The 23822-nt window shown below is 46.0% G+C and overlaps 1 protein-coding gene across 4 annotated transcripts in view; it reads left to right on the forward strand.

The window, feature by feature from the left end:
* The window catches only part of LOC139819610 (uncharacterized), a 167930-nt gene that overhangs the window by 114425 nt on the left and 29683 nt on the right, over positions 1 to 23822 (forward strand). For 2 of the 4 annotated variants that reach the window (XM_071789092.1, XM_071789091.1), the window contains 2 exons: positions 6052 to 6290; positions 22986 to 23524. In XM_071789092.1, the coding sequence (XP_071645193.1) occupies positions 6164 to 6290; positions 22986 to 23524 (666 nt within the window). In that variant the 5' untranslated portion in view covers positions 6052 to 6163. The remainder of the gene's footprint in view (positions 1 to 6051; positions 6291 to 22985; positions 23525 to 23822) is intronic. The other 2 variants (XM_071789094.1, XM_071789093.1) reach the window with 1 other exon arrangement.

A 23822-nucleotide genomic window follows, 5' to 3' on the forward strand; every position in this document is an offset into this window, starting at 1 on the left:
TCCCCAGCAACCCTTTTGCTCTGCGCGAGTATGAATCCGTCAGACGGAACGACGAGGGAATTCGCATTAAATCATATTTTCTACGTTGTTTCACGATCAAACGTCTTAAATATCATAAGATAGCGGGCGTTGAAAGATTATATCCAAAGACAAGGGAATTTTACATCCGGTCTTGCCGGATTTATCTGAGATTGTTCGACAATAAAATATACCGTCTCTAATCGTCGTACCGTTTTATTCCGTATACAGGGAATTAATAACGCTCGCTCGCGCGCGCCTCGCCCAATTAAGCAGCCCGATTTTTCGATAATCTGCGGCCACGTGTTGCGCCGCGATAATTATTTCTACCACCGCGGCAATATTGCGCTCGCGCGCCGCAATTATTTATCGCCGTTTCATACAACGCTCGTTCATGAGACTGACGATATGCACGTATATAGACCTGCACATTGTTTACAGCAAAATAGCTATTTTTTAAGGAATCGTCGTGATAATTCAAGCTGTATTTGCGCCGGATATTTCCAAGCGCAGCAAAAATGGTACAAAGAGAAAGAGAGAGAGAGAGAGAGAGAGAGAGAGAGAGAGAGAGAGAGAGAGAGAAATAAAAAAGATAATGATTTTGCAAATTAAGAGACGAACGCAGCCGCTGGCGCGATATTCCTGACGAGCGCATTAATTCCGTTTGAAATTCGGATGAATGCATTAATTCCCTCCTGACCCCGTTGTACAAAATGCGTACCCTACGAATCAACAATGCCAGCCGGGTAAGCCAGCATACGTTATATTCTCACGCATCCACGTACACCACGCGCGCACGCATGGTATACACGCACACATACTCGGCCGCGTGCGCGAGCACGCCCGTTGGGCATCAGCTGCTCTGTACGAGGGCCCTTAATTATTCTATTAAACAGGCCGCGGTCTTATTGTAATGCGTACGCGTTTGCGCGCGCGTGTACGTGCGTGCGCTTACGTGTGCGTGTGTATACGAGGTCTGAATGGAACCATAAATTTATTGTGTCGAAGAGGAGATTGCCGGGGCCGAAGAAAGCTGTTTGGCGCAATTGAATGCGAGTTGCGGTATTGTGCGCCCGAATCGAACCCCGCTAGATCAATTCGTCCGGATGCTCTTTTTTCATTCCGCGCGTGTATCGCGCCGCGTCGATCGATCGGCCTTCGCGACGTCGCCGTCGCCGAGGAGGACACCGTTGGCTTATTAATTCTCTCCGTAACGTGTATATTGGGATGTCCGACTGAGATCTCGACGGACAATGATATCCTAATTTTTATTCAGATACTCGGATACGTAGGACGTATGTCCTAAAGGACGAAAATTCTATAGTTTTCTTTAACTAATTTGACATTATTATACAAGTTTCTTTATAAAAATCCGAAATCGGAGGACAATTACAACAGCGCGCATTTCCCATCGGAAAACTTTATAATGGCCGCGGTCGCGCGGAATCTCTCAAAAATCCGTTCAATCCAATCTCGGATCTATGGCCGAGCTTCGAAGGCTCGCGCTTGTCCGTCGTGGAAAAAAAATAGAACGCGAGACAATTTGCACGGGCGGTGGGTATTTTGGAAAATCCGGTCGGGATCCACCCGGTATATCCACTTCTCCCGATTCGCCCGTAAAGTAATGATTTCAATTTCGCGAGATCGCTGCCACCAGCTACCGAGGGTGTCACGCCACCGCCCTCCTCTCCGCCGCTCACGCTCGAAGATTCGGATTAAGCGACTAAGGAAATTCAATATCAGTAGCTGAGATGGGCACATAAAATTACTGACTGCCACTTCGCCTTAATTTGCGTAGTAAAGTTGCCCCGCTTCGGCGAGCAACCCATCCCCTCCTCGTTTCGCCTCCCCTGTCTCTCACCCTTCCGCCTCTGCCGTGACTCGCGCTTTCGTGTAAAACTAAGGGATTATGATTCGGTTATTGGCTCCCGGCGCATTTTAGTGCGTAATTGGATGAAATTTGCAGCACCACTGCGATGTCGCCTCGCTGTTTCTTCTTTCCTCCCTCCGTCCCTCCCTCTCTCTCTCTCCTTTTCCAACTCTGCCTCCCTAACGATATGAAATACGAGCACCATATTGCGAATCGCGAGAGGCAGGCTCGTTTCTTAGCCTCGACGACGTTCATTCTGGTAGTTTCGCTGTTGTAAGTTGGAATTTATTAATCAAAGAGGTGGCCAGAGAAAGAGAGAGAAAGAAAGACGGGAGACAGGAAGACGGAAGAACGTGACGTATGGCTGAATAAATGGGTCCTAGAATATTATATAACAGCGGGAGAAATTGCAATTAGAAATTATCATCCTTTTTCGTCTCGTTAAATCGTTATTAAAAAGCACAATGGTTATTATTATCAATGACTAGGCATAACGGGCCGAGTGAAGCAAAACTCCCGCAAAGGCATTCCAAAGAAATCGAGTCGCGTAAGTAGCCTAATCGATCGGAGCGCCTTGGGACGACAGGCGACCCTTCTGCGTCCCAGGACACGATCTTCAGCCCTGTAGAATCCACCGAGCAAATTTATGGCGAGGCACTCGGCGTGTGAAACACGACAGCATAAACGTAGCCGCGTATGAAATTGCGGCGATTGAAACCGTACTCGCGGGGGTGATGCGAGGGACGCGCAGTCTGAATTACAACGACCCTACGTAAACACACCCTACCTCCTCCCCCTCCTACCAGCGTTCCTTTTAACGACAGGAAGAATAGTATCAAACTAACCAACTTTATTTTAATCGCTTTATTTTCGAAGACAAAAAATTCATTACGAGAAACTTGACACGATGACTCTCATTAAACCTCTTCGAACTTCTGTGAGCGCATCCGGTACATAGACAAGTTTGAAAATTTATAAACCGTTCCGAGAAGGTTTGCGCGTACTCTCGTTTGAACTAGATAAGCGGGAAGTAGGTAAATACTGAAGATAGATACGTGTAATCTTCGACGCGCTTTCGCGCCTGTCTTTAACTTGACCATCGTTTTAAAATTCTATTAGCAAACGTTTCAAATTTGTTCATTAAAAAATGCTTTGTTTAATATAAATATGCTCTTTAGAATATTACGCGAGTGACCTGCAAGATGTTGAAGGCACGAGCGCATCTTCCCCTCGAAAGCCAGCGATAGTTACCACAGGAAAATTAAATTGGCTTTTGGGGAAACAAGGGCGTGATAAATCCGAAAAAATATGTGTTTGACAGATATTGCCCGTCTCACCGTTCGTTTCTCTGTTTTCCAATAGCGGCAGCCTGTACACCGGCTCCCTCCTTCCCTCTCTACCATTTCCAGTTTCTTGGGATGAAAACCCGGCCTTTGTAAACCCTCATCTCTGTTTTCGGCCTCCACTGTACTTTCCTTTCTTCTCCCGCAGTTATAATTTAATTTATTATTTTGCGGAACGACACGTTTTCTTTTCATCTGCAACTATTACAACGTATGTTATACTTCTTAATGGTTTCAGGGAGTTTCACACCAGAAACTACATGGTAAAATCCTTTTTACATTCTTGCATTTTGTTATCTTTTATCTTTCTTACAATAAAATATGAAGGCAACTATCCTTCGTTTTCGTCGAATATGTGGCCTCTTTTTTAAATTCGAGCACAGAGCCAATATGTTTATATGCTCGAGGGCGAAATAAATATTCTTGTTCTACCTGTCTTTTTTTTTCTCTTACTATCCCTGTATTTCGATCTCATTCACATTTCTCTATTTCTTCTCATCTCTCTCTTTCTCTCTCTCTCTCTCTCTTTCTATCTTCACGCGAAATTACCATACTTTGAGGTAACAGCTGTCGCAGCCACCGCCAGAATCTGATAAACTGATAGTAGCGACACACGCTGGCACACCGTCTCCCTTTTGAGTCCTCGAGTCAGCTTTGAAGGTATTAGATACCGTGATTGTGTGATTTTTATTCCGAAAACGTACAGCACGAGCAATATGCAATGGTGATTTCACCGATTAGCTTTACTCTCGTAACGTAGCGCGAGATTTTTGCGAGGGTCTCTTCCCCTCTCGCTTTTCTCGAATAACAGTTCAATTCGGACGCAGCTGCCGCCGCTAATGCGCTATTTTCCGTTCCGCAAGTGCGCCGCTCCGGTGATGCAGTCTCGCGATGCACACATCGTTAGGGAGGGGGAGGGAGAGGGGGTGAGGCGAAATCCTTCCATCGCTTATACGTCACCTCGTCTCGAGTTCGCGTGCTCTCTGTGATAGTAACCCAATGATACCTACATCCACAAACGGGATATTAGAAACGAGATTTTTTTTTTAAATAATTCAACAGCGATGATTTGGCAAAAAATCAATCTTTCGACGATCTCGTTGAACTCGAATCCCGAATTTGATTCGAGATTCCGAATCTGATCTTCGACATTTACGCGAAAGTTAGCCGACTTACATTCTAGTTCGCCGATGCGGGCATGGAGAGTGTTATTCGCGACGATGAGGGAAGATCGAGATCGCGAGGCACACTGGGAAGTCCAGCAAGTCGAAGCGATTAACGAGCGTCACATTCGTCAAACTGTGACCAGCGTCAAGAGCCACTGGGTGATACGTGTAACGAGCTAATTAACTTAATTTATCGCCATTTGACGGAGATCCAATCGCAGATGCGCGCCACGTTAATTGTACGTCCATTAGCTGCCGATACGATCGTATATACCGTACCGTCCCCGTACTCTCTAACGATCGCTTTACAGCTCGTTTCGTCGATAGCTCCCATGTTCGTCGAAAACCGTCCCGTCCTTCGCTTCTCTCAGTACCCCGCCCTCTTCTCTCTTTTTCCCCACTGTCCCTCTTGCCTTTCTCTCTTACTCTTCTCCCCATCTTTCTTAGTTTTTTCTCTATATTTTTCCAAGCACTCGTTCTTTTTGTTACTTCCTTTTAGTTAAAATATACAATAATATACAATTATAGTAAACATAGTAAGTTAAGTTGAGATTCATGTTAACTAATCAGATAACGTCTAATTTCTAATTAGATGCAGCTCTATTTGTATGAAACAAAAAATTTCTGCTCGTTTACGAAAAATACTGACGCAATCAAACGTCAATAATCTTTAACCAAAATTTTTCTAGTGTATATCTGCTCGCATAGGATGTCGTTTTGCATTAATCGAAAGCATTTATTAGTCAGTCAGTTCTTCGATTTATCGGTTCGAACCATTGCTCTATATTCGACTGTGTAAATATTAACGAGCTTTACTTATTAACGCAGAACTTTTCCAAGCGGATTTTCGGCGACTTAAACAAAACAGGGTCAATAAACACGGGACGAGTTGCGCGTTGCCTCGGGTATAACAATTTATTTATTCATTAACGGTTCATCAATTTTTACACTTCGATAAAAGGACCGTGTTTGAAAATAAAATTAATATTTGCACACCTATCCGTTCACTATCCTTTGTTCACTGCGACATACAGAGAAAACCACATTACAAAATTAAATAAAAATAGGATTACTATTCGTGTTATTTATTAGTGTAGCAGTTATTTTAATGAATAAGATATAATCGGCAAGATGAGAACTAATGTAACGGTAGTAATTCGTGAAATAGGCTGACAAAATGTTTTACACAACGTTTTACAACGAATTAACTTCTAATACAACCTATTCTTGAAAACTAATATCTTTACTGACCGTCCTGTCCGGATGTGTTTTCTTGCCTGGGAATGGGCCAAATCTCAGAACTGGTCAAAAACTGTAAATGTAACGGTCACAACCTATTTTGTTTATAATAGGACGATCTTTACCTGAAAGAAGCCGTCGAAAACGGTCGTCGTTAATTTCAGATGGACGGGTCTTTTTCCTGTTTTTCCTCAATTCGGCCGAAGGTATCCGACACCTTCGTATTTATGTCTTTTCGCAAGGGGACACTTACATGTGGACGGAAAGCGGCTTATCGTGTCAATTGATTTTGGAACATTTAACATGTGCTCTTAACACACGTCCTCGAGACAACATGATCCGATGTGCATCTTGCAAACCATTTACTTAAAGAATTAAAGCTAATTCTCAGAATGTTCGAATTTTATGTTTTTAGCCAAGCCGTTTCTCGAAAATTTGGGACGTCGTGTTTCTCTCTGATCGCGATACGCACGTGGTCCGAGAAAACGAGAGCTTCTCGTGGCTTCGCGGTCTCTAAGGGGACTTGGATGATAAGGGATGGCGAAGCGACGGGGAAAGGAGAGCAAGAGGCGCCGGGGAGACACCCGCAATTTCGTGATTGCTTTTCAGACGACACTTTGTACACTCATGGACAGCAGCAACCAACTCATTACGGTAATGACACGTGTGCATCAATTCGCATTAATATTCTAATGGACACGTGGGAGGGGGTGGCAGGGTGGTGAGTCGGTGTGAGTGGCACACAAACAGGCGCAGCGATGAGTCCCGCGTACTCGTGTGGCGCGGGATCGCGACGGAAGATGCGCCAGAAAGAAAGCAACGAGACGGCGGGCGCGTAGAAGGATCGTATGCCGTCTCTGGTAAATAACGCCAATTAATTAACTCTTTGCGCCCCGGCTATAATTGGACCCCTTGACTCGGCGGCCATCTTCGCACGGCGGGTTGCAACAAATTAGACATTCGAGACGTTAGCCACATGAATCCCCTTCAACCGTGAGTCACTACTCACTCGATAAAAATTAACGCACTCCGAAATCATTCCCTCTCAAATCCGTTCAACGCGACCGCGTGCCGATTGTCCGCGCAGACGAAGGAAGGATCGCTGACCGACGTCCGCAACATCCTGCGTCGCCCTTCACGCGCGCAGCCGCGTCCCGCTGCCTTTAACGCAGCTCGTTAACTCGACATAATGATCATTCGATTATGGGCATCGCGTATAATTCAATAACGATCCGTGCGCGTAACGCCGCGACGTCATCGTCATGGCTGGCCGGCCCGCCGCCGGCCCGCCGCCCCGGCCCGGTCGGTCCGGACGGTCGGTATGCCGATGACACTCGTCCCGCGTAATCGGTCATTACGCTCGATGACGCGCGCGTTTTGCGCGGGCCCACCACGCGCTAACTTCGTTAACGTTCGAAACGAGATTCCCGCTGCGTTAGCGCCGTCACGACGACTCGCTCTCGCGAGTCCCCGCCTGAGTTGGCATCCTCCAGGATATTTCCCTGGCAACAATCTCTATCTGGAGAAATCACGAGCGGAAATTTAAGATTATATCATTTTGGGGAGATTACATCATTCTCCACTCAATATACATGTCGTCGTGTTGAAAAAGTCAATCTTTATATCTATGAGAAGCAGATTATGTTTGGTGCATTTTTTCTAAATATAGAATAAGAGGAAAAGGAAAGAGATATCTTATCAATGAAGGCGTGGCAGATTGTCGGTGTTGTCGTCAATATATCGTTTATCAGCGTGAGAGCGGAGAAGGGTTGGAAAAATGTAGACAAGGATCAGGATAAGCCAATTTTCCAAGCAATTTCTTATCACCCACTGCTCCTTCTTGGTTCAACGAGCATAAATGATGCACAATTACGTGCGTTAGATTACTCCATGGAGGCAAGCTCAAAATAAACATGAACCAGACAAACTTTACTTTTAAGTTCGTGTATGATTTGACAACCTAAAAATATACCGTTATTCCACGTGGCCGAAAATCTTTTAGAAATCGTATATGAGAACGTAAACGCCTGTAAGCGTCTAGAAACGGGGGGAAAAAAATTTGGGTTGCAGGTGGTTAAGCGCTCGGTAATGCGATATCGCTATTAGAAGTCTTACGTTGATCCCACTTTCGGCCGACGAAAGTGAATCCTGAAGACCGCAAAGATTCCCCGTCATCATCGACACCTTAATAACTATCACTGCTTATAGACGCTCTTTCGTTTACTCGGGTGTGTCTCCATACACGCGCACGCACACGAACGCAACGCGTACAAACACGTGCACACCGTTGCTCTCGAAAGATATTCGCCAGTCATCGCCGGCAACGAGCCGAAAACGCGGCGGGCTTCTTGTTTGCCTATTTCCCCCCGGTAAGTTTGCCTTTCCATTCTTCGTCCTTCCTTTCACTCGTCATCTATCACTAATTTCAATTAGTATAAAGACGAGCTAAGAGGTGAGTAAGCTGCGCTCTCACGTGTTTCGATCGTTCGGACCGCGTATCATTTCGTAGGCGGAATTGTCCTTTTATTTTCCGCTGTGTCTTCACCGAGATGTGTGGCGTATATCGCGGGAGATTACGTAAACTACGGCTGCTACAACACCTACGTACACGCTAACAATGAGATTATCCTGGGTTATCCCGTCGGAAGCTGTAACCAAGACACGACAAACCTATTTCGGGATCCTCGAAACCGCCCGAGTCCGCTACATAACTTTAAAAGCAGTATACATGCGTCCAAATTACGAAGCGGATACGTGATCTTTTTCGCGTGAAGGCACGTGTCTCCAAAGTACACGGATACTTCTCCAATATCATGCACGATCAATGCTCGGACGCGAGTTTATCTCATTAAACTTCGCGCGAGATCGCGATGAAAGCGGCGCGAAACGCTCGACGCGCGCAGATTTCTCTCTCCTCGGTTTCCTCCAATCTCGATCGTTCCTCCTTGGGAACTCAGGTGCATCGCGCGAATACACGGATTATCAGCGACTCGGGTTAAATTTATGGATTTTTATTGGAATTTCTTTCGGGCATGTTAACGGTCGTTGTTGTCATCATCGTTAATTCCGCGTTACAGTATTATGTATCAGCGATTGCCGACACTTTATAGGCGCGTTCTCATATACACGCAGGAACTCTCGAGAGGAACACGTGGACGTGGGAGAGCCGGACACGCCAGATGCGGCGCGCCCACGCGGTGAAAGTAGCGATAATTGATTCCGTGCTCTTAAGATATCTCACGAAGATCCTGCGACCGAGATTAACCGAGAGAGAATCGTCCAGGTATAGGTCCGCTTCCTCGACGGGTACCGAATCGCACGAATGTGTGTAAACGCTTGTTTATTCGACGACGGCGTAAATTAAAAAAATATAAAAACCGTGTGTCTCGGAGGTGAGAGGATTAACACGTCGTTTACGAATGGTGACCGATTGGATAAGTACCGTGGGTGGAATCGTGACATGCGACATGCGGTGAGACAGAGGAAGAAGGAAAGGCACATAAATATTTCCAGGTATATCTGTTATTACTGTCGCCGATATTGTCATAACGATGGAAAAGGAATTCTGTATGTAATGGTAAATTCTGGTTTCATAGACCAAGTTTTTTCCCCATCGGGATTTGCTTTAAAACACGTGATAAAACGCGCTTTATACACTGTTGGCGATAGTACATAAACGTATGAAATATCGAGCTTCGAAAAATATTGCACCATCGAGAGTAACGGTCGGTGGTACGTTTAGGATATTGTGGATTCGAGCAGAAAGAGAAAGGGACAGAAGATGAAGCTATTTACGAGTGAAATAATATAACCAGTAGAAAGATTCATTTTCTCTCTCTCTCTTTCTCTCTCCCTCTCTGATCCTATATTTCTATTGATTGCAATAAACTTGAACAAACTAATTAAGTCAATTCCAATTGCTCGATCGATTTATGGCCACGAAATATAGATATACAATAATGTTTAGCAATAATTAACAATAAGGAAAGTGATTCCGCTATCAAGCACACGTCAGTCAATGCTTTTATTAAGACGCATTAGCCTGTTTGCTGCAGCACTCGGCGCCGCGTGTCCTGCAGCGGAGAAATACGGTTACGCAGAAGGGTGTGGGATGGCGATGGCCCGCTATGAGATGCCGTAATGATACCATTCGCTGCGGCCCGCTGTTAGTATTTGACATTACGGCACGATAATGCAGCTGTACGTCCTCGTAGGCAAATGGATCTTGACGAGGAAGCAGCCAGCCTGTCATCTGATAAACGTATTGCGTATGGTCACTGTGCGTGACGAAACCGTGTGCTCCATTGTTATGCGCGATAATTCATAAATAAATGATGAAGGAAGATTAAACGAGGCGCTTTTTCAGTGGTTCGTAAAAGATAATACGGAACTTGGGTAACTCACGAATTTACGTTACAAATGTGCCCGTTACTCCGATCTCGAATACGATCTTTCGCGTCCCGCACGAGAATCGTCGTGGCGTCGCGTCGTGTCGGGTGAATGTGCTAGCTAGCGGAGAGCTGCTTTCGTTAAGAAGGGATGTGCGTGAGCGGTAGCGGGCAGGGCTGGTAGTGTATCCAAGGCCGATAATCCCTCCGGTGTTTTTCTTTTCCTCCTTCGTCCCCGACCCACTTACCCCGGCATCGTAGACCCCCAACCCTCTCTACCCGTTTTATCGGGTGTCGCCGCGGGTTATCGTCGTGGTTGCTGCCAGGAAGGATGAGATAGGAGGGGGAGAGGGGTGGTGCCAGAGGGGTGTGAGGCCGCTGCCACCTGTTGGCGGGACAACGTCTTAGCCCTCCTTGCTGCTCCTCGCAGACGTTCTTCTCCACCTTCTGCCCCCCCCCCTCCATCCCTTCCTTCGCTTTCCTCTCCAGATCGCGCTTCACTCCCTCGATTTCTCCCTTTTTTCCTCGTACAACTAGTCGCCGCGGGACGGGGGATGCGTTTTTCCACGCGAGCCGTGGGATGGATTTTAACCCTCCCGTTTAGAACACGGAGTCGAGCTTGGCGGAATTAATTCCGCTTGAGGCGCACGCGCGTGTTCCTGTCGCTTGAGAGAGGTATGCGAAATGTTTTCTAAAAGGATTTATAGTAAATGAGAAGTTGGATGCAACATTATTGAATACAACTGGAACATCCTGTAATAATTACAATATGTCTATTATGATTGACAGCGAGAAAAATATATAGCCTCTTTTTATAACAAATTTGTGATATTCTGTGTCCATTTAAAAGTACTCAACTATTTCGAGAAATGCATTCACGAAGAATCACGGTGTACGGATCGAAAGCTTCCTTAAATGCAACTTAGAAATCGAAAAACTTTTGAACAGAAGCGCGTACAAAGCCATCGGACTAAACAAACAATAAATTTCAACGAGCAGAGCGAGAGTTTTCGATTTCTCCACTTCGGAGGTCTCCTTTTAGCGGAGGACAAAGGGTCGTTTGTTGGGCCCAACCTTACAAAGGGCCCCATTGGTCCCGTGCACTCCAGCACGACAAGGGCTACGAGATTTCTTTCTCTCCGCCTTACTAAGCGTTTACGTATGGCATTCCTCAGTTTGTTGAATGTAATAATATAACCACATTTGTTTCATAAAAAATATTTCTGTGTATACTATTGCAAGATTATCGCGTTATCGTAAATTTTAAATTTATTATCGCGTTAACAAAAATGCGACATAACTTTCAACGTCTTTCCGTCTAAATGAGAAATATGTACAGCGTTTCGTTTACACTGATTTCATATTGTGCGCAACTGCAGATTGAAGAAAGCACGGTCGGTCACGACTGAGCACCACTGATTTACACAGCGTTAATCGGCGCGACTCGCACGAAGACTCCGTGACTTTCCCGGCACAGGTGGAAAGCGCTGTTTTCGGTAAATGTCAAAGCGATCATATAAAAGCGCCGCTTTTCTTCATCTACGTGCGCGGAATAGCGTTGCGGCGGCGACTCGCCAGGTCGAGTTCAAGGGTTTCGAGGTGAAAACGGGACTGTGATTCCAGGCAGAAACTGGATCGACGGGTTCCTGACTTGACGAAGCCCTCGACCTCTGACCTCCTCCTCGCGGAGCAGGTCGGCATAAGGCTGCCACGCTCTCGCTCTCGCTTGCTACACGAACTTACAAGCGTGTGTATCGATCCTTTCAGCGGAGTTTACGTCGAAAACGTCGCAGGTTTTGGTGATTCTTGCGAATTTTATACTACAAGAATAAATTGTTTACGTATATTATTTCTACAGATGGAACTATATATATTTCTTGAGATGAAATAACATCGAATGTTAATGAGTATTAAATAATAAATTTAAACAATAAAAGGGATAAGGGGTCCAGGATAAAAATGACGCTACACAGAACATAACGGAACTTATATGCAACTTACATTACATCTGTCTCAATCAATACCACCCTCATAAACAAGACATTTGTTCCGCTTTTGCGAGCAAGTGTGCGAGACGCCGACTTCCTTCGCACAACGTTGATCCTCCTACTCTCACAGCAGTCGAAATTGAATACGGCACGTATTTACGCGAGAACGTAATTTCGATCCTGTATCCCGTTCACGTTGCCTCCCTCATTTCGCCGAGAATTCATTATCCGCTTTACCTAATGTCTCTATTTTTATCTCATAAAGATTTATCTCGCGCTATCCTTGCCGAGGGCCAAAATTTGGAGATTCCTAATGAAATCGTAAAAACTCACGAGACACGATGACTGTTTAAGTGCGCGAACGATCTAGTTTCTAACTGTATACGTAAAAGGATATATCGATAACGCAGCCGGATTTCCCGGAAGCTCCGGAGCATATCGGTAAGTTCCAGGTCCTCTTATTGTCCTCGACGCGCGATACAGGCGCTCCTGCAGGTACGGCTGGCCAGGAAAATTCGCAAGCTCTCCCTATTTCGACGGAGCGCATTGGTCCATGGCGGAGTGCTCGTCTCCCGCTCCCGCAAGAAGGACGGACAGATCCAAATTGAAATGTAATGTATCCCCCTCCCCAGCCCGTGCCCGTCCTCGTCCGCCGCCCTCTCGGCCCTCCACCCTCGGCCGCGCGACTCCCCTCGATCGAAGATGGCTCACGAGGCCGCCGCGAGGGTGCGGCGGGGCGATTGCGGTGGGTGGGTAGCGCCGGTATAAGTGTAGGTGATTTACTGCTTCGAGCTTAATGGAGGCTGTTTACTGCTAATTAAAACGAAGCCCCGTCCATACTGCCCTGAAGCCCCCGTCGAGGACCGATTCCATGGTTTCGTGCATTCCGCGACCTACGGGGATTATAGACGACGACGGGGCGACGGGGCGACGGGTGACACGCTCACGGGGGTGGCTTGCGTGGGATAATGGCGCGGCCGATATAAATACGCGACCTCAGGGGGAGAAGTAGACGGATAACGGATGGATATGTTTTATTAACCTTCGGGGTTGAATGACATTGTGCCCGCGGACGATACAGATATATGTGTAGAATAAATCGAAAGGCAATTATGATGTAGGATAGATTAATTCGGAAATAACGTTGATTTCGAAACGGAACTATAGATTTAAATAGGTTCTGTTATTTTATACCGAATTGTAAAGATATATTGCTAATAAAGATATATCGCTATGCAGTTAATCATTAGAAATTTTAGTTGATTATTGCGTTAGATTCATAATAAATAAAAAAATTTCAATATAAATATCGAATAGAGTGAGACTCGCGGATAAGCCTAAGAGCGGAACGACTTTTCTTCGCGGTCCAAAGCAAGACCCTGGCTAGTTTGAGCGACGTAATTAGCCTGATCTCCCATAAAATCGCGGGTTACACCCTCCTTTAGTCGCGTAGGATGGAGAATGCGCGTCAGTCCTCCCCTCGGACGATAAACAATCGTTTGAGAAGCAAAGTTACTCCAATTAGCGGCGGAGGCTCCAAATAATACTCGCCTACATCCCTCTCTCTCCCCCTCTCTCTGCCTGTCTTTGTATTTATAACGTAATCCCGAGCGGCTCTTCCAATAAGAGCAATCCTGCTTTCCTTTTCTTCGTTCCTCGCTTCTGCCTAATTAAACTGTACCGCGTTGCAGCGAGCGTGCATACTGCGTATCAATATCAATTATCTGGCGAGTGACACCAGGACCGATTAAAAGAACAGACAAAAGAGAGAGAGAGAGAGAGAGAGGGAGGGAGAGAGGGAGGGAAAGACAGAGAGGAGAGTAGAGTAGAGGAGAAGAAGCAGAGGCAAAGAGACAAAGAAGATATAATGGGAAAGGAGGCTGTTAGGCTTAACGAGCGGTTTTGGTGAGAGTTCGTTGATATCGCGCAATACTGAGTGAGCACAAACAATGAGAAAGTTACATCAGAAGTTTATCATCATGCGTGGCACGTGGAAAATTTCCAGATTTACGATCTATTAAGAGCACGGGAGTTTTCAAATTAACGCAAGACATTTATCAAAATTGTAAAAAAACGTTGACTTTCACGTCCGTTGCTTCAACGCAACGACTTTATCAACGCAAATTCTACTGTTACGTTGCAGTCTAGAACGACTTTGACAGCTTGGCAAACAATCGCAACTGCAAAGTGGAGCCGAGATGCAACAGCGGCTCGAAAGAACGCGATAAATTGCCGGAAAGCTTCGTCCAATTCCCGGGACGAAACACTAAGCAGATGGATTATGTTAAAGAGGTTGAAGAGTGGGATAAACAAACAAAACGCGGAGGGTGGTGCGAAGGGAACCAGGCGAAGACGTCAATACAGAAGAACGCGCTCGAGCAGCAGCGAGGATCGAGCTTAAGAATGGTAGAACAACCAAGCGAAGGAGGAGGACGGACGGGGGGGGGGAGAACCGGCGAAATGGACGAGTCTTGTTGGGGGTTGAAAGGGGCGAGTGAGAGGGTAAATCTTAAATAAAGTGATATGGAGTACTTTCGTATAAAAGCTCCATTTCCAGTACTACTTTAGCGAATACCATCTACGCGCGCTCTTTCTCTTATGTAGAACTTTCGCAGAGATTTCGTTCTCGCGGTGAGAGTGACTGCCAGTTGTCCGTAGGACCTATCGTTTGCGATTTTCTTCAATTATCGATCCTCCTTCTCCGTAATATGCCGTAAGCGTTGTCCGTTCAATGTATAAATATAAATTCAGGCATGAATGTTATTTTCGTTCTTACTTTCGCCTCACTTCTAAATTCTCGCGGCAAGCCGTGAAAGAACCACGAAAGGAACCACGGGTATATAAATTCCCGATTTATCCGAATAAAATTACCTCGGCTGTGCGCGAACGAATAGCATCGCGACTCCCTATCACCCGGCGAACGTTAAGTGGCGTGAATTCGGCAGGGCCTCAATGGGACTCGAATAAATTTAATGGCAGGGCTCGGCGTTGCGGCTGGAGAGGCCCGAAGGCCCTCGCTAGGCGAGCAGGTGGTCGGCATGGTGGGGGAGGAACGACCAGATCGACCGGTTTACATGGCTGGAGATCCGAGAACGCCTTTTACTCCCCCCCCCCACCCTCCTTGTGGGGACGCCAAGTGTCGGTGGGGGCAGAGGGGGACGATCGTGTACACACGCGCGCGAGTGTGCGTCGATGTTCGCTCGCGCGCACCGAGGATGGAGGCAGCAAAGGGTAAAATGCGAGGATTTAAGAAATGGACGGTGATCTTAGCGTGTGGTCTTTATAGAATCCTTGAACCTAAGCACCTGCCTCGATGTACGTATGCATGCGTGCATGTGCGTACGCATACGCACGCATGAGCGTGATACACGGACATAGATTGAATATCTCTATGAAAATCGTATTTATCGTGAACGATTTTATAAATCATATTCGATTATTCCCTGATGTCGTCACAGCAACGAGCGATTTAACGTTTTGCGATTTAACGTTTTGCTCGTTATCTCTAAAAAATTGCTATTGCAAAAACTTTCTCTTCCTTCTTAAAGACGCGTATCAGTACACCAGCACTTTCCTCCTCCGGGCTCGAGTTTAATTTAATGTCCAAATAAGTCACGCGTGAAAAATGGCAGCGCGGCTTATTGTTAATTTCGATCCGACAATGGGCGATCTCGTAGGAAGCCACGTCTAAAGGCCGTTACACAAAAGGAAGGAAAGGGAGACGGAGAGTGCGCGCGCGCGCGCGCGAGCGCGGGGGCCGGGATACTCTTAAAAGGTGTTGTTAAAACCACCCTGCGCCGTGTAAGACATTTCGCGTCGGCACCTTTAATTAAAGCCATAAATCAATGTCAATTAACCTGGTCACGGGCCGACGCGCAATTAATTATAATTAACAATTAATAATACAATAATTAGTCGCCAGGCAGAAAGTTTCGCGAGTCACTGCGCGCGGGACAGCGCGCAGCTTTCCGAAATATAATATAATAGCGATCTCTAATGAATTCGTCCTCGAGCCTGCCGCCTTTATTAAAACGCGCGTCTCGGATCTTAAGCCGGTTCCGAGACATTTTATTAAAAGCAACGGAGCATCCTGGCGGCCATCGTACCCAAACGCGAGGCGACCTTTGAACCCTTCGAGCGTTCCTCCTTCGTGCTGTAGCACGGACACGGCATATATCTGATTTTTGCTTATTTCTCGTTAATTCTAACACGGATGAATTAGACCCGTTAGATTCTACTCGTCGAAATCCATAGAATTAGTTGAAATTGAAGTTTTATAAAATAAAATAATATTCAACAACAAACATTTTCTAATTTTGTGTGTCCTCATTGTTTCCACGTAATTGCTATTACATTTCGCCGTTCTACCATTTTGAATTTTAGTCAATTCAGTCGTCATTTCCGGCTTCAATCAGCCATTAGTCAATCAATCCTTTTATCCTACGCTGCCGCGGGATGAACGCCCCGTACAGGGGTACACAGAGGCAGACGAATCGCGTTATTTCCCGCACAATTTCGCCACCACCGGAAGGTGTCGGTAAATCAGCGGCTTAATGAATTCGCCTCTTTCCCCGCGTACAGTATTCGGGGAAGCTCACGGGATTTACTCTCCTGGTTATCTTTACGAGTCGCAGAGATACGCCTCTCTTGTCTCACTTGTCCTACAGCCGGGACGACGGCATTACGGAGGGGTGGGTGGTGGTTGCGGACCGGCGCGGCGCGGGCCAGGAAGTTGTCGCTAAATCTCCGCTGACATCTGACTGGCATGCTCCCGAGACGGGACGCGGGACGCGCTACCCGTTATGATTGTTAAGCCGTGCAACAGACTTGTACACGCGCGTGCGGTAATGTGACGGCGATTTAACGCGGGGGTATCTGTGTCGCAAGAGAAATCGTATCGTATAATATTTCGGAAGTCGTTCGACGCCCTCGGAAGGAATGAGAATGATATTTTCCTTTTCAACTCTCGGTGCAGACACATACACACACATAAACGTATCTACCTCTATTATAATATTATGATAATATATGATTACTTGACTACGCGTTTCTCCCTCGGATAGCAGGAGTTAATGTTACTTCTACCTGATCGAGGGGGATGCACGTTGCGCTACAACTAGACTTCATTAATATAAATTCTACATCTAACTGAAACAAGGCGCAGTGAAACATTTGGTTTTTATGACGTTTTTACGTCGCGCGCTTGCACCGGGAGGGTTAAACTTCGTCTTCGCCGACATTGTCGTCTTCCATCATACTGTAATGACACTTTTACACTTCGGATAATGTCGCTGCAAAGGCACTCACAATGTGACCGCGGAGAGCGCAAAAACGAGTGCGCGCGCGGGCGAGCGTACAGTCTGGTGGAAGAGGAGAAGGGGGATAGCACATAGTAGCTACGTGTGTATAGGTGCGTATAGAAAAACGGAGGAGCGGAGAAAGAAAAACAGTCGAAAAAGGAGCGGCGCGTTGGTGGAACAAAAAGGAACTAAACTCATTTCCGAGGCATTAACCAATTACTTTTTGCGAAAGGGTGTCGGTTACCTTCAACTTTCTACCCGTTCCCCTCCGCTCACCCCTTTCCCACTATCTCTTTGCTTCAGAGGCCGCTGCACCCCTGGCCCCCTCGTCACCCCCATCGTTCGTTAACCAACTCGTCGACCGGGCGAATTAATGAAGAAAAATATAAAGCAGTTGATACATAGAAACCACCATTACAAGGAGGTGGAAACATATTGGCAAAGAGAGCGAACGACAAAAATTTCAAATTCACCCCTCGGAGCACCGGTGCCGCGGTGATACGTTAAAGGAAATACGAGATGAAACGTAGAGTTCTGTTAGCCGGGGATCACACGGCGAACATCCTTTGCTCTCTTTCTCTCTTATTCTATCGACAAAAAACCTGCAGCGAGATCCGTCGAGATAAGTGGCAACAATCCATAGAATAGTATTCTATGTCGATTATTATCGACATTAATGGATGAATCCTGAATGTGAGCGAGCTGCCGCATTCACGCTCAATCTGCCGCGCGCTTAATTGCTATTAGGGATGCAGCGAGAGTATTCGGCAACTATTTGGTATTCGGCGTATTCGACAAATTTGCCCAATATTCGATGTGGCCGCATAGTTAATACTATTTAGCGCGTTCGTATTTCTTAGCTGGTAGTTGTAACAGTGTAACGTAATGCTACCTTAAGGACGGGAATTAATCCATCATCGGGAGCTCATATCGTGGAAAAACTAGGAAATATAGAAAATATACAGATAATCTGGGCGCTTCTGTTGCGCGAACGTTGAACTTACGGTATATATAGAGTCGTTATACTTGACGGACGGATCGCGCCGTTTATCTTAGATCGTATGATCAAACAACTGGACGTCTTTGATTCTGAAACGACTAGATACCGGGTATTACGCGCTCGCGTACTCGAATAAATGTAATACGATTACTAGATGCGCGCGACCAGCGCAATGCATGGCGTTTCGCGCATTTCGTTCCGCGCTTTGGAAGATACTGACAGATATTTCCTATATTCAAGGCAGGAATGCGCTACATTCCCTGATTTATTACATCGTACGAATAAATATTTCGAAAAAATCTCATGGATTTGGCAAACGGTCAAAATAATGCGTTTACCATTTTTTATGGATGAAGCTTGAATTATAAATTAAAGAAACGTTTGAATATGGAGATAATTTAGGGGAACATACAACTGAACGTAATTGATCGCGCGCAGACGACGCAATTACAATCGCTTCGTTCGTAAAGGAGCTTCAGTCAGCCATCCGGCAATATAGAGGCCGAGCAACCGGATCTAATATCTTACGGCTAGGAGGATGCGCACATATCATATTGTTAATCTCAAAACCGCGTCTATAAGAATCCACTTAATGAAATTTCCCCCGCACGACGGCCGCGCAATTGGTCGGCTCCAGGGGAAAGCCCCGGTTCCTCGTGTCCCCCGTGCCTGCACGCCGGTGGCATTGTGGAGCAATTAATAATGTCATATTGCACCCCCTCGGCGCTACCCCTAACCCCTCGCGCACCCTATCCCTCCGTCGTAGCGGCGTCTCCGACTAAACGCTCACGGGTACCACCGCTGTACCACCACCACCACGGTACCATCGACACTAACACCAACCCTTGGCACACGGTACATCGCTCTTAGCACCGAGGGCTGCGTAGGCACCTGTCAGGGCCGACGACACGGTCTCTTACAACCCTGAACAAATTTCGCCGAAATTAACGGAGCTCTAACAGCGTTTATTGCGTCAGACTCAAATTTTATTAACGACGGCGCATCGAAAAACAAGATTCTACTAATGCGTGAGAGCGTTGACGGATATGAAATTTAGGACAGCAAAGTTTAAAATTTTATACATTTCAAATTTCAGCAATCTAGAAAATATAGTTATACAGTTCAATAGTTTAAGAAAATCAAGAAAAATGAAAGTCAAAGATTTAATACACCAGGGAGACTTACAAACAGACAATTTATGAATCAAAAAGAAACAAAAGGAAAGTTCAAGAATCTATAAGCGATTCGTAAAGGAAATCCAAGTCTTTTTTAAGAACCAAAGGAGAGTCCAAGCTAGACTAGATATAGTTCAAAGACTAGATAGTTTTTAGTGACCAAGTGGTGCGACGCGCCCTTCGTGTCTTCGGCCCTGGCATCTACCTACCGTGCAAGAAGAGAACGGAGGGTGGGTGGAGGTTGGGCACCCTGACTGCTAGCTCGGATATAGGCTGTTGTGAATATTACATTCCCTGTGTATATAGACGGTGCGCGCTCGGGTAATGCTCCGAGGCACGAGGGCAGAGTACAATAAGACGGCGCGCGCAATTAATTTTCGGGCTTTTGCTAATTAAATTTTTGCCCGTCGCGCGTGCCGTCGGGCCCGCGTCTATTATGCCCGCCAACGCTATTGACAGTTTCCAACCTTCCCTTCTTCTTCATCAATTCTATTCGATTGTTCGATGAAGGAGTTAACCGACAATTTTTCTGAGATTCTTGTCAAATAATTATGCAAAATTCAAATTCAAATAATTATAAAAATTATGCAAATGTTTTCCAATTTAATTTTAATGGTATATGTATATAGAATATAAAGATTGTTTCGTTAAGAATTAACTCGTTTATTTTTATTTAACTTTGTGCTGACTAATTACACGCTATTATCTTTTAACATGGCAAATATCACACACAAGGATCAACAAATAAGCGAGAGAAAAATCATAAATCTCTTAAAAAGAGCGCCCAATGATCCGGTCGAGCAATTACACCACCATCTTGTGTTCGTACAAGTGCCAGTAGATCCGTAGAATTCATAATGGGATTCCCCCAGGATCTCTAAAACTTCTAGGAGTCGTGTGCTACGGAGCGTGATACGGTAACGAGGGAGTTCAAGGTTAAAAGCAATGGAGACGGAACTGAGAGAGAAAAAGAGAAAGAGAGGACCCGATCAGGGCAAAGAGAAAGAGAGAAAGAGAGAGAGAGAGAGAAAGTTGTAACGACGAGAAGGACAAAGAGAGTTCGACGATTTCGCATAGTAAGTGAATTACAGCGACGTAAGCCGCATGTACAATCGATATATTGACCGTAACGCGGCGTTTATAAACAATGTATAGGTATGTAACAATACATAGCATTGTACAGTCTTTGCAGATTCATTCCAAAGCTGAATGCAATCGATTAACTGCAACGTTGCAATAAAAATATTTTATGTCTTGAATTTTCCATCTTCTTATAGAGTATAATTCTTAACAATTCGTCCTTGCATAATCGTATGTTACAACTGACTAGATCAAACATAAAATTCAATTCGAACGTGGAATCTGTAAACTGCGACGGATCGAGGGGCGGGAATCCTTTTTAATAGAAAAGGAAGAGTTAAATGTTTTTCATTCTTCTTTAGTTTTTTGCTTAATTAATTCTGTGCTGCTTTGTGTCCTATTTGTTTGGTTTGAAATTGTATTAATTTTATTATGTGTCAGCCACGTTCAATTAACGTTTAAAATTAAAAAAAAAATATCGTGGATGACCTTGAAATGGTTTACAGGCAAGCCACCAGGGGGTTGGAATGTCATCCACCGGAATGTAACGTTCCACCCCCGCCGACTGCGAGGATCGCCATTAATCCTTAGGCTGACTTTCTTTCCGCTCGCTGTCGTATAGAACGGGGCGTCCTCGTTATCGACGCTTATCGCTAATAAGATCGCTGGACCGCTCGTTATCGTCGTCGTCGCACTCGCCCTGTCCTCATTTTCGTACGATTGCGATCGTTAATTATCCCTATCGCAGCCGATCGCCCTCCGCCGTTCTCCTCCTTCGCCTCCTTCCCCCTCCTCCCTCCCACCCACCTACGCGCTTTCGTCGTTCTCCTTGTCATTATCATTCCGGTAATTACCGGTGTATTCCCTCGTTATCATCTTGTTATCGTTCGGCTATCGCGCTTCCGCGAGGAGCACGGCGAACGTCTCCGGAGAGGTCAGGCCTCGTAAACACGTGGGAGCGAGCTGATAACGAACGACGAGGAGCATCGGCATCTGCACTTGAAATCACAAGTCGACGGGCGAATCGAACACTCAAATCTGATATTTTAATGACATCGATTTGGTTAGATTTCGGGCAAACGCGCTTTCTGTGTTTTCGATTTACTCGTCAACAACGTCGACAATCCCGCAGCTTTTTCTGCGCAATCTGACACGAGATTTTAACGTTTCGCGATCCGTGATCCCTTCGATCTATATCGACGCGATAATACGCGACAGTTGGAATCGTCGCGACTTGCGAACGGAGCGCCGTGCGACACGCGCGCAGCACCTAAGTAACCGCATTAAGAAGAAGCCGACACGCAGAAACGCGGAGCGGGCGAGTCCGTAAGGGCATTAATGCGCCGGAGATTTATGTGGTAACGGCGAGGATGAAATTCCATCGCGGTAGGTGCTCGTATAAGTGGCACGCTGCTCGCTGGCGGAGGCGCGAGAGTTATGGTTGCCCATACTGATATCCACTATAAACTCCCCCGTCGTCCGCCCTCCTCCGCGCGTCCTCCTACGCTCTCTACCACGGCATACTTAATTAAATACGTATTAAGAGCCTGAGTGTGTTCCGATGTACCGATGTGCGCCTGCATCGTGGAATAATATATGCTTCAGCGCGCGCGCGCTAATTACTTTCTCCCACCGAGGTCGCACACCCGACAGTTTTACTTTCCCCGCGTACACTAGAATCGCATTCATCGAAACGAAGCGCGAAAAATCCCTTTAGCGTAACAAAGAGATTTTTCGATATTACATACGCATCTCTGTCCTTGCGAGACTGTCGAACCAACGAATTTATTATCGCTCGTCATTACAATGTAATCATTATTCCTCCTTCATTATTCATTAATCATTATGCGAACGCATACGTCGTTAAGTGCTATAGAGAAAACCGTTATGGGCTAACGTATCTTACAAAGAATACGGAAGATACCTTCCGCCCTTAAGGCTGACCACACAAATAAAGGACGTTTGCGTCCTAAAGAAAGATAGAAATTTGGAATGGAAGATCGATTGACACCCGCTGAGCTAGAGAAGGAAAATTATTGCTAATTAAAATGGGCGTGCCGTTCTTGCCGATCTCACAATCTTTGACAAAGAATAGGTCAGACTGCTTCATGAATTCTAATGCATTCTCGGAGAGTTGAAGAAATTTTCTCGCATTTGCGTTTCGGTCCGACAATTTTATCGTGCCATAAACAAGATAAGAATTGTGACAACGATAGACCAAGTTCGAGAAAGGAAGTAAAGTTCGAAATATCACCGTTCTGTAATATTAATTTATTTAGCAATTAAGATTCTATTATGGAATCATTACCAAAGAAAAAGATAATCGATATATTGAACTAGCTTTTACCGTTAAACAATGATATTTACGTCAGACTCAAAATCAAGCAGCTAAAAATTATTTTTATTTTATTGTTGCAGGTTTCATCCAAGTACCGGAAGAAAAGAGCCGGTGCGGGGACGCAATAGAGCGCCGCACAGCCGCTCCTCTCTTCTTCGTTTCACCGTTGGAAACCGTCGGTGGGCTCCCTGAGCCCACCCTCTCATCGGTCAAACTGGCGAGCGCGTTAACCGCTGGTATGAACCCCCACCATCCGGGCCACTCCGCAGCCTACCCCCACCATCCCTCGCTCTCGAGCAGTCCGCATCATCCGGGGCCCGGCGGGCCGCATCACGCGTATGGGACCGGTGGAGGTGGCGGAGGTGGCGGTGGCGGCGGCACCACGACCACCCCCGACTTACCCAGCCCGCACTCACCCCAGCATACTGGTGGTGCCGGTGATCCCGCCACCCCCTACGGTACCCTACAACCTGGACAAGGCATGGGCAGCAACGGGCATCATCATAGCGGTGGCGGCATGATGCAGGATCACCCACATCACCCTGGACACCCTCATCCTCACATGCCGGGGCATCCCGCGTATCCACCCGTTAATCACAACAATAACTGCACGCTCAAGGTGAGTACCACATTTTCGCGCGAAGCGATTTTATATATTAATAATGCGCGTCTCTGGAACGTTATTTTAAATATTGGTGCTTCGTTAATAGTTTTTTATGTGTATATATTACACATTACACGAGAGGTCTCTAAAATTTAATTTCTCGTACAACGAAATGTATAGCGATACAGGTGGTTCCCAAGACGAAGAGTGGTGAAAAATTCCGAAGCCCTCCGACTTCGTCATAAAGGACTTGGGAACGGTATAACGTAGGGTCACAGGGTACAATTCGGCAGTATTATCCGTCCGTCCGACC

The sequence above is a fragment of the Temnothorax longispinosus genome, chromosome 9 (assembly GCF_030848805.1).
Source record: "Temnothorax longispinosus isolate EJ_2023e chromosome 9, Tlon_JGU_v1, whole genome shotgun sequence".
Taxonomy (NCBI): Eukaryota; Metazoa; Arthropoda; class Insecta; order Hymenoptera; family Formicidae; genus Temnothorax; species Temnothorax longispinosus.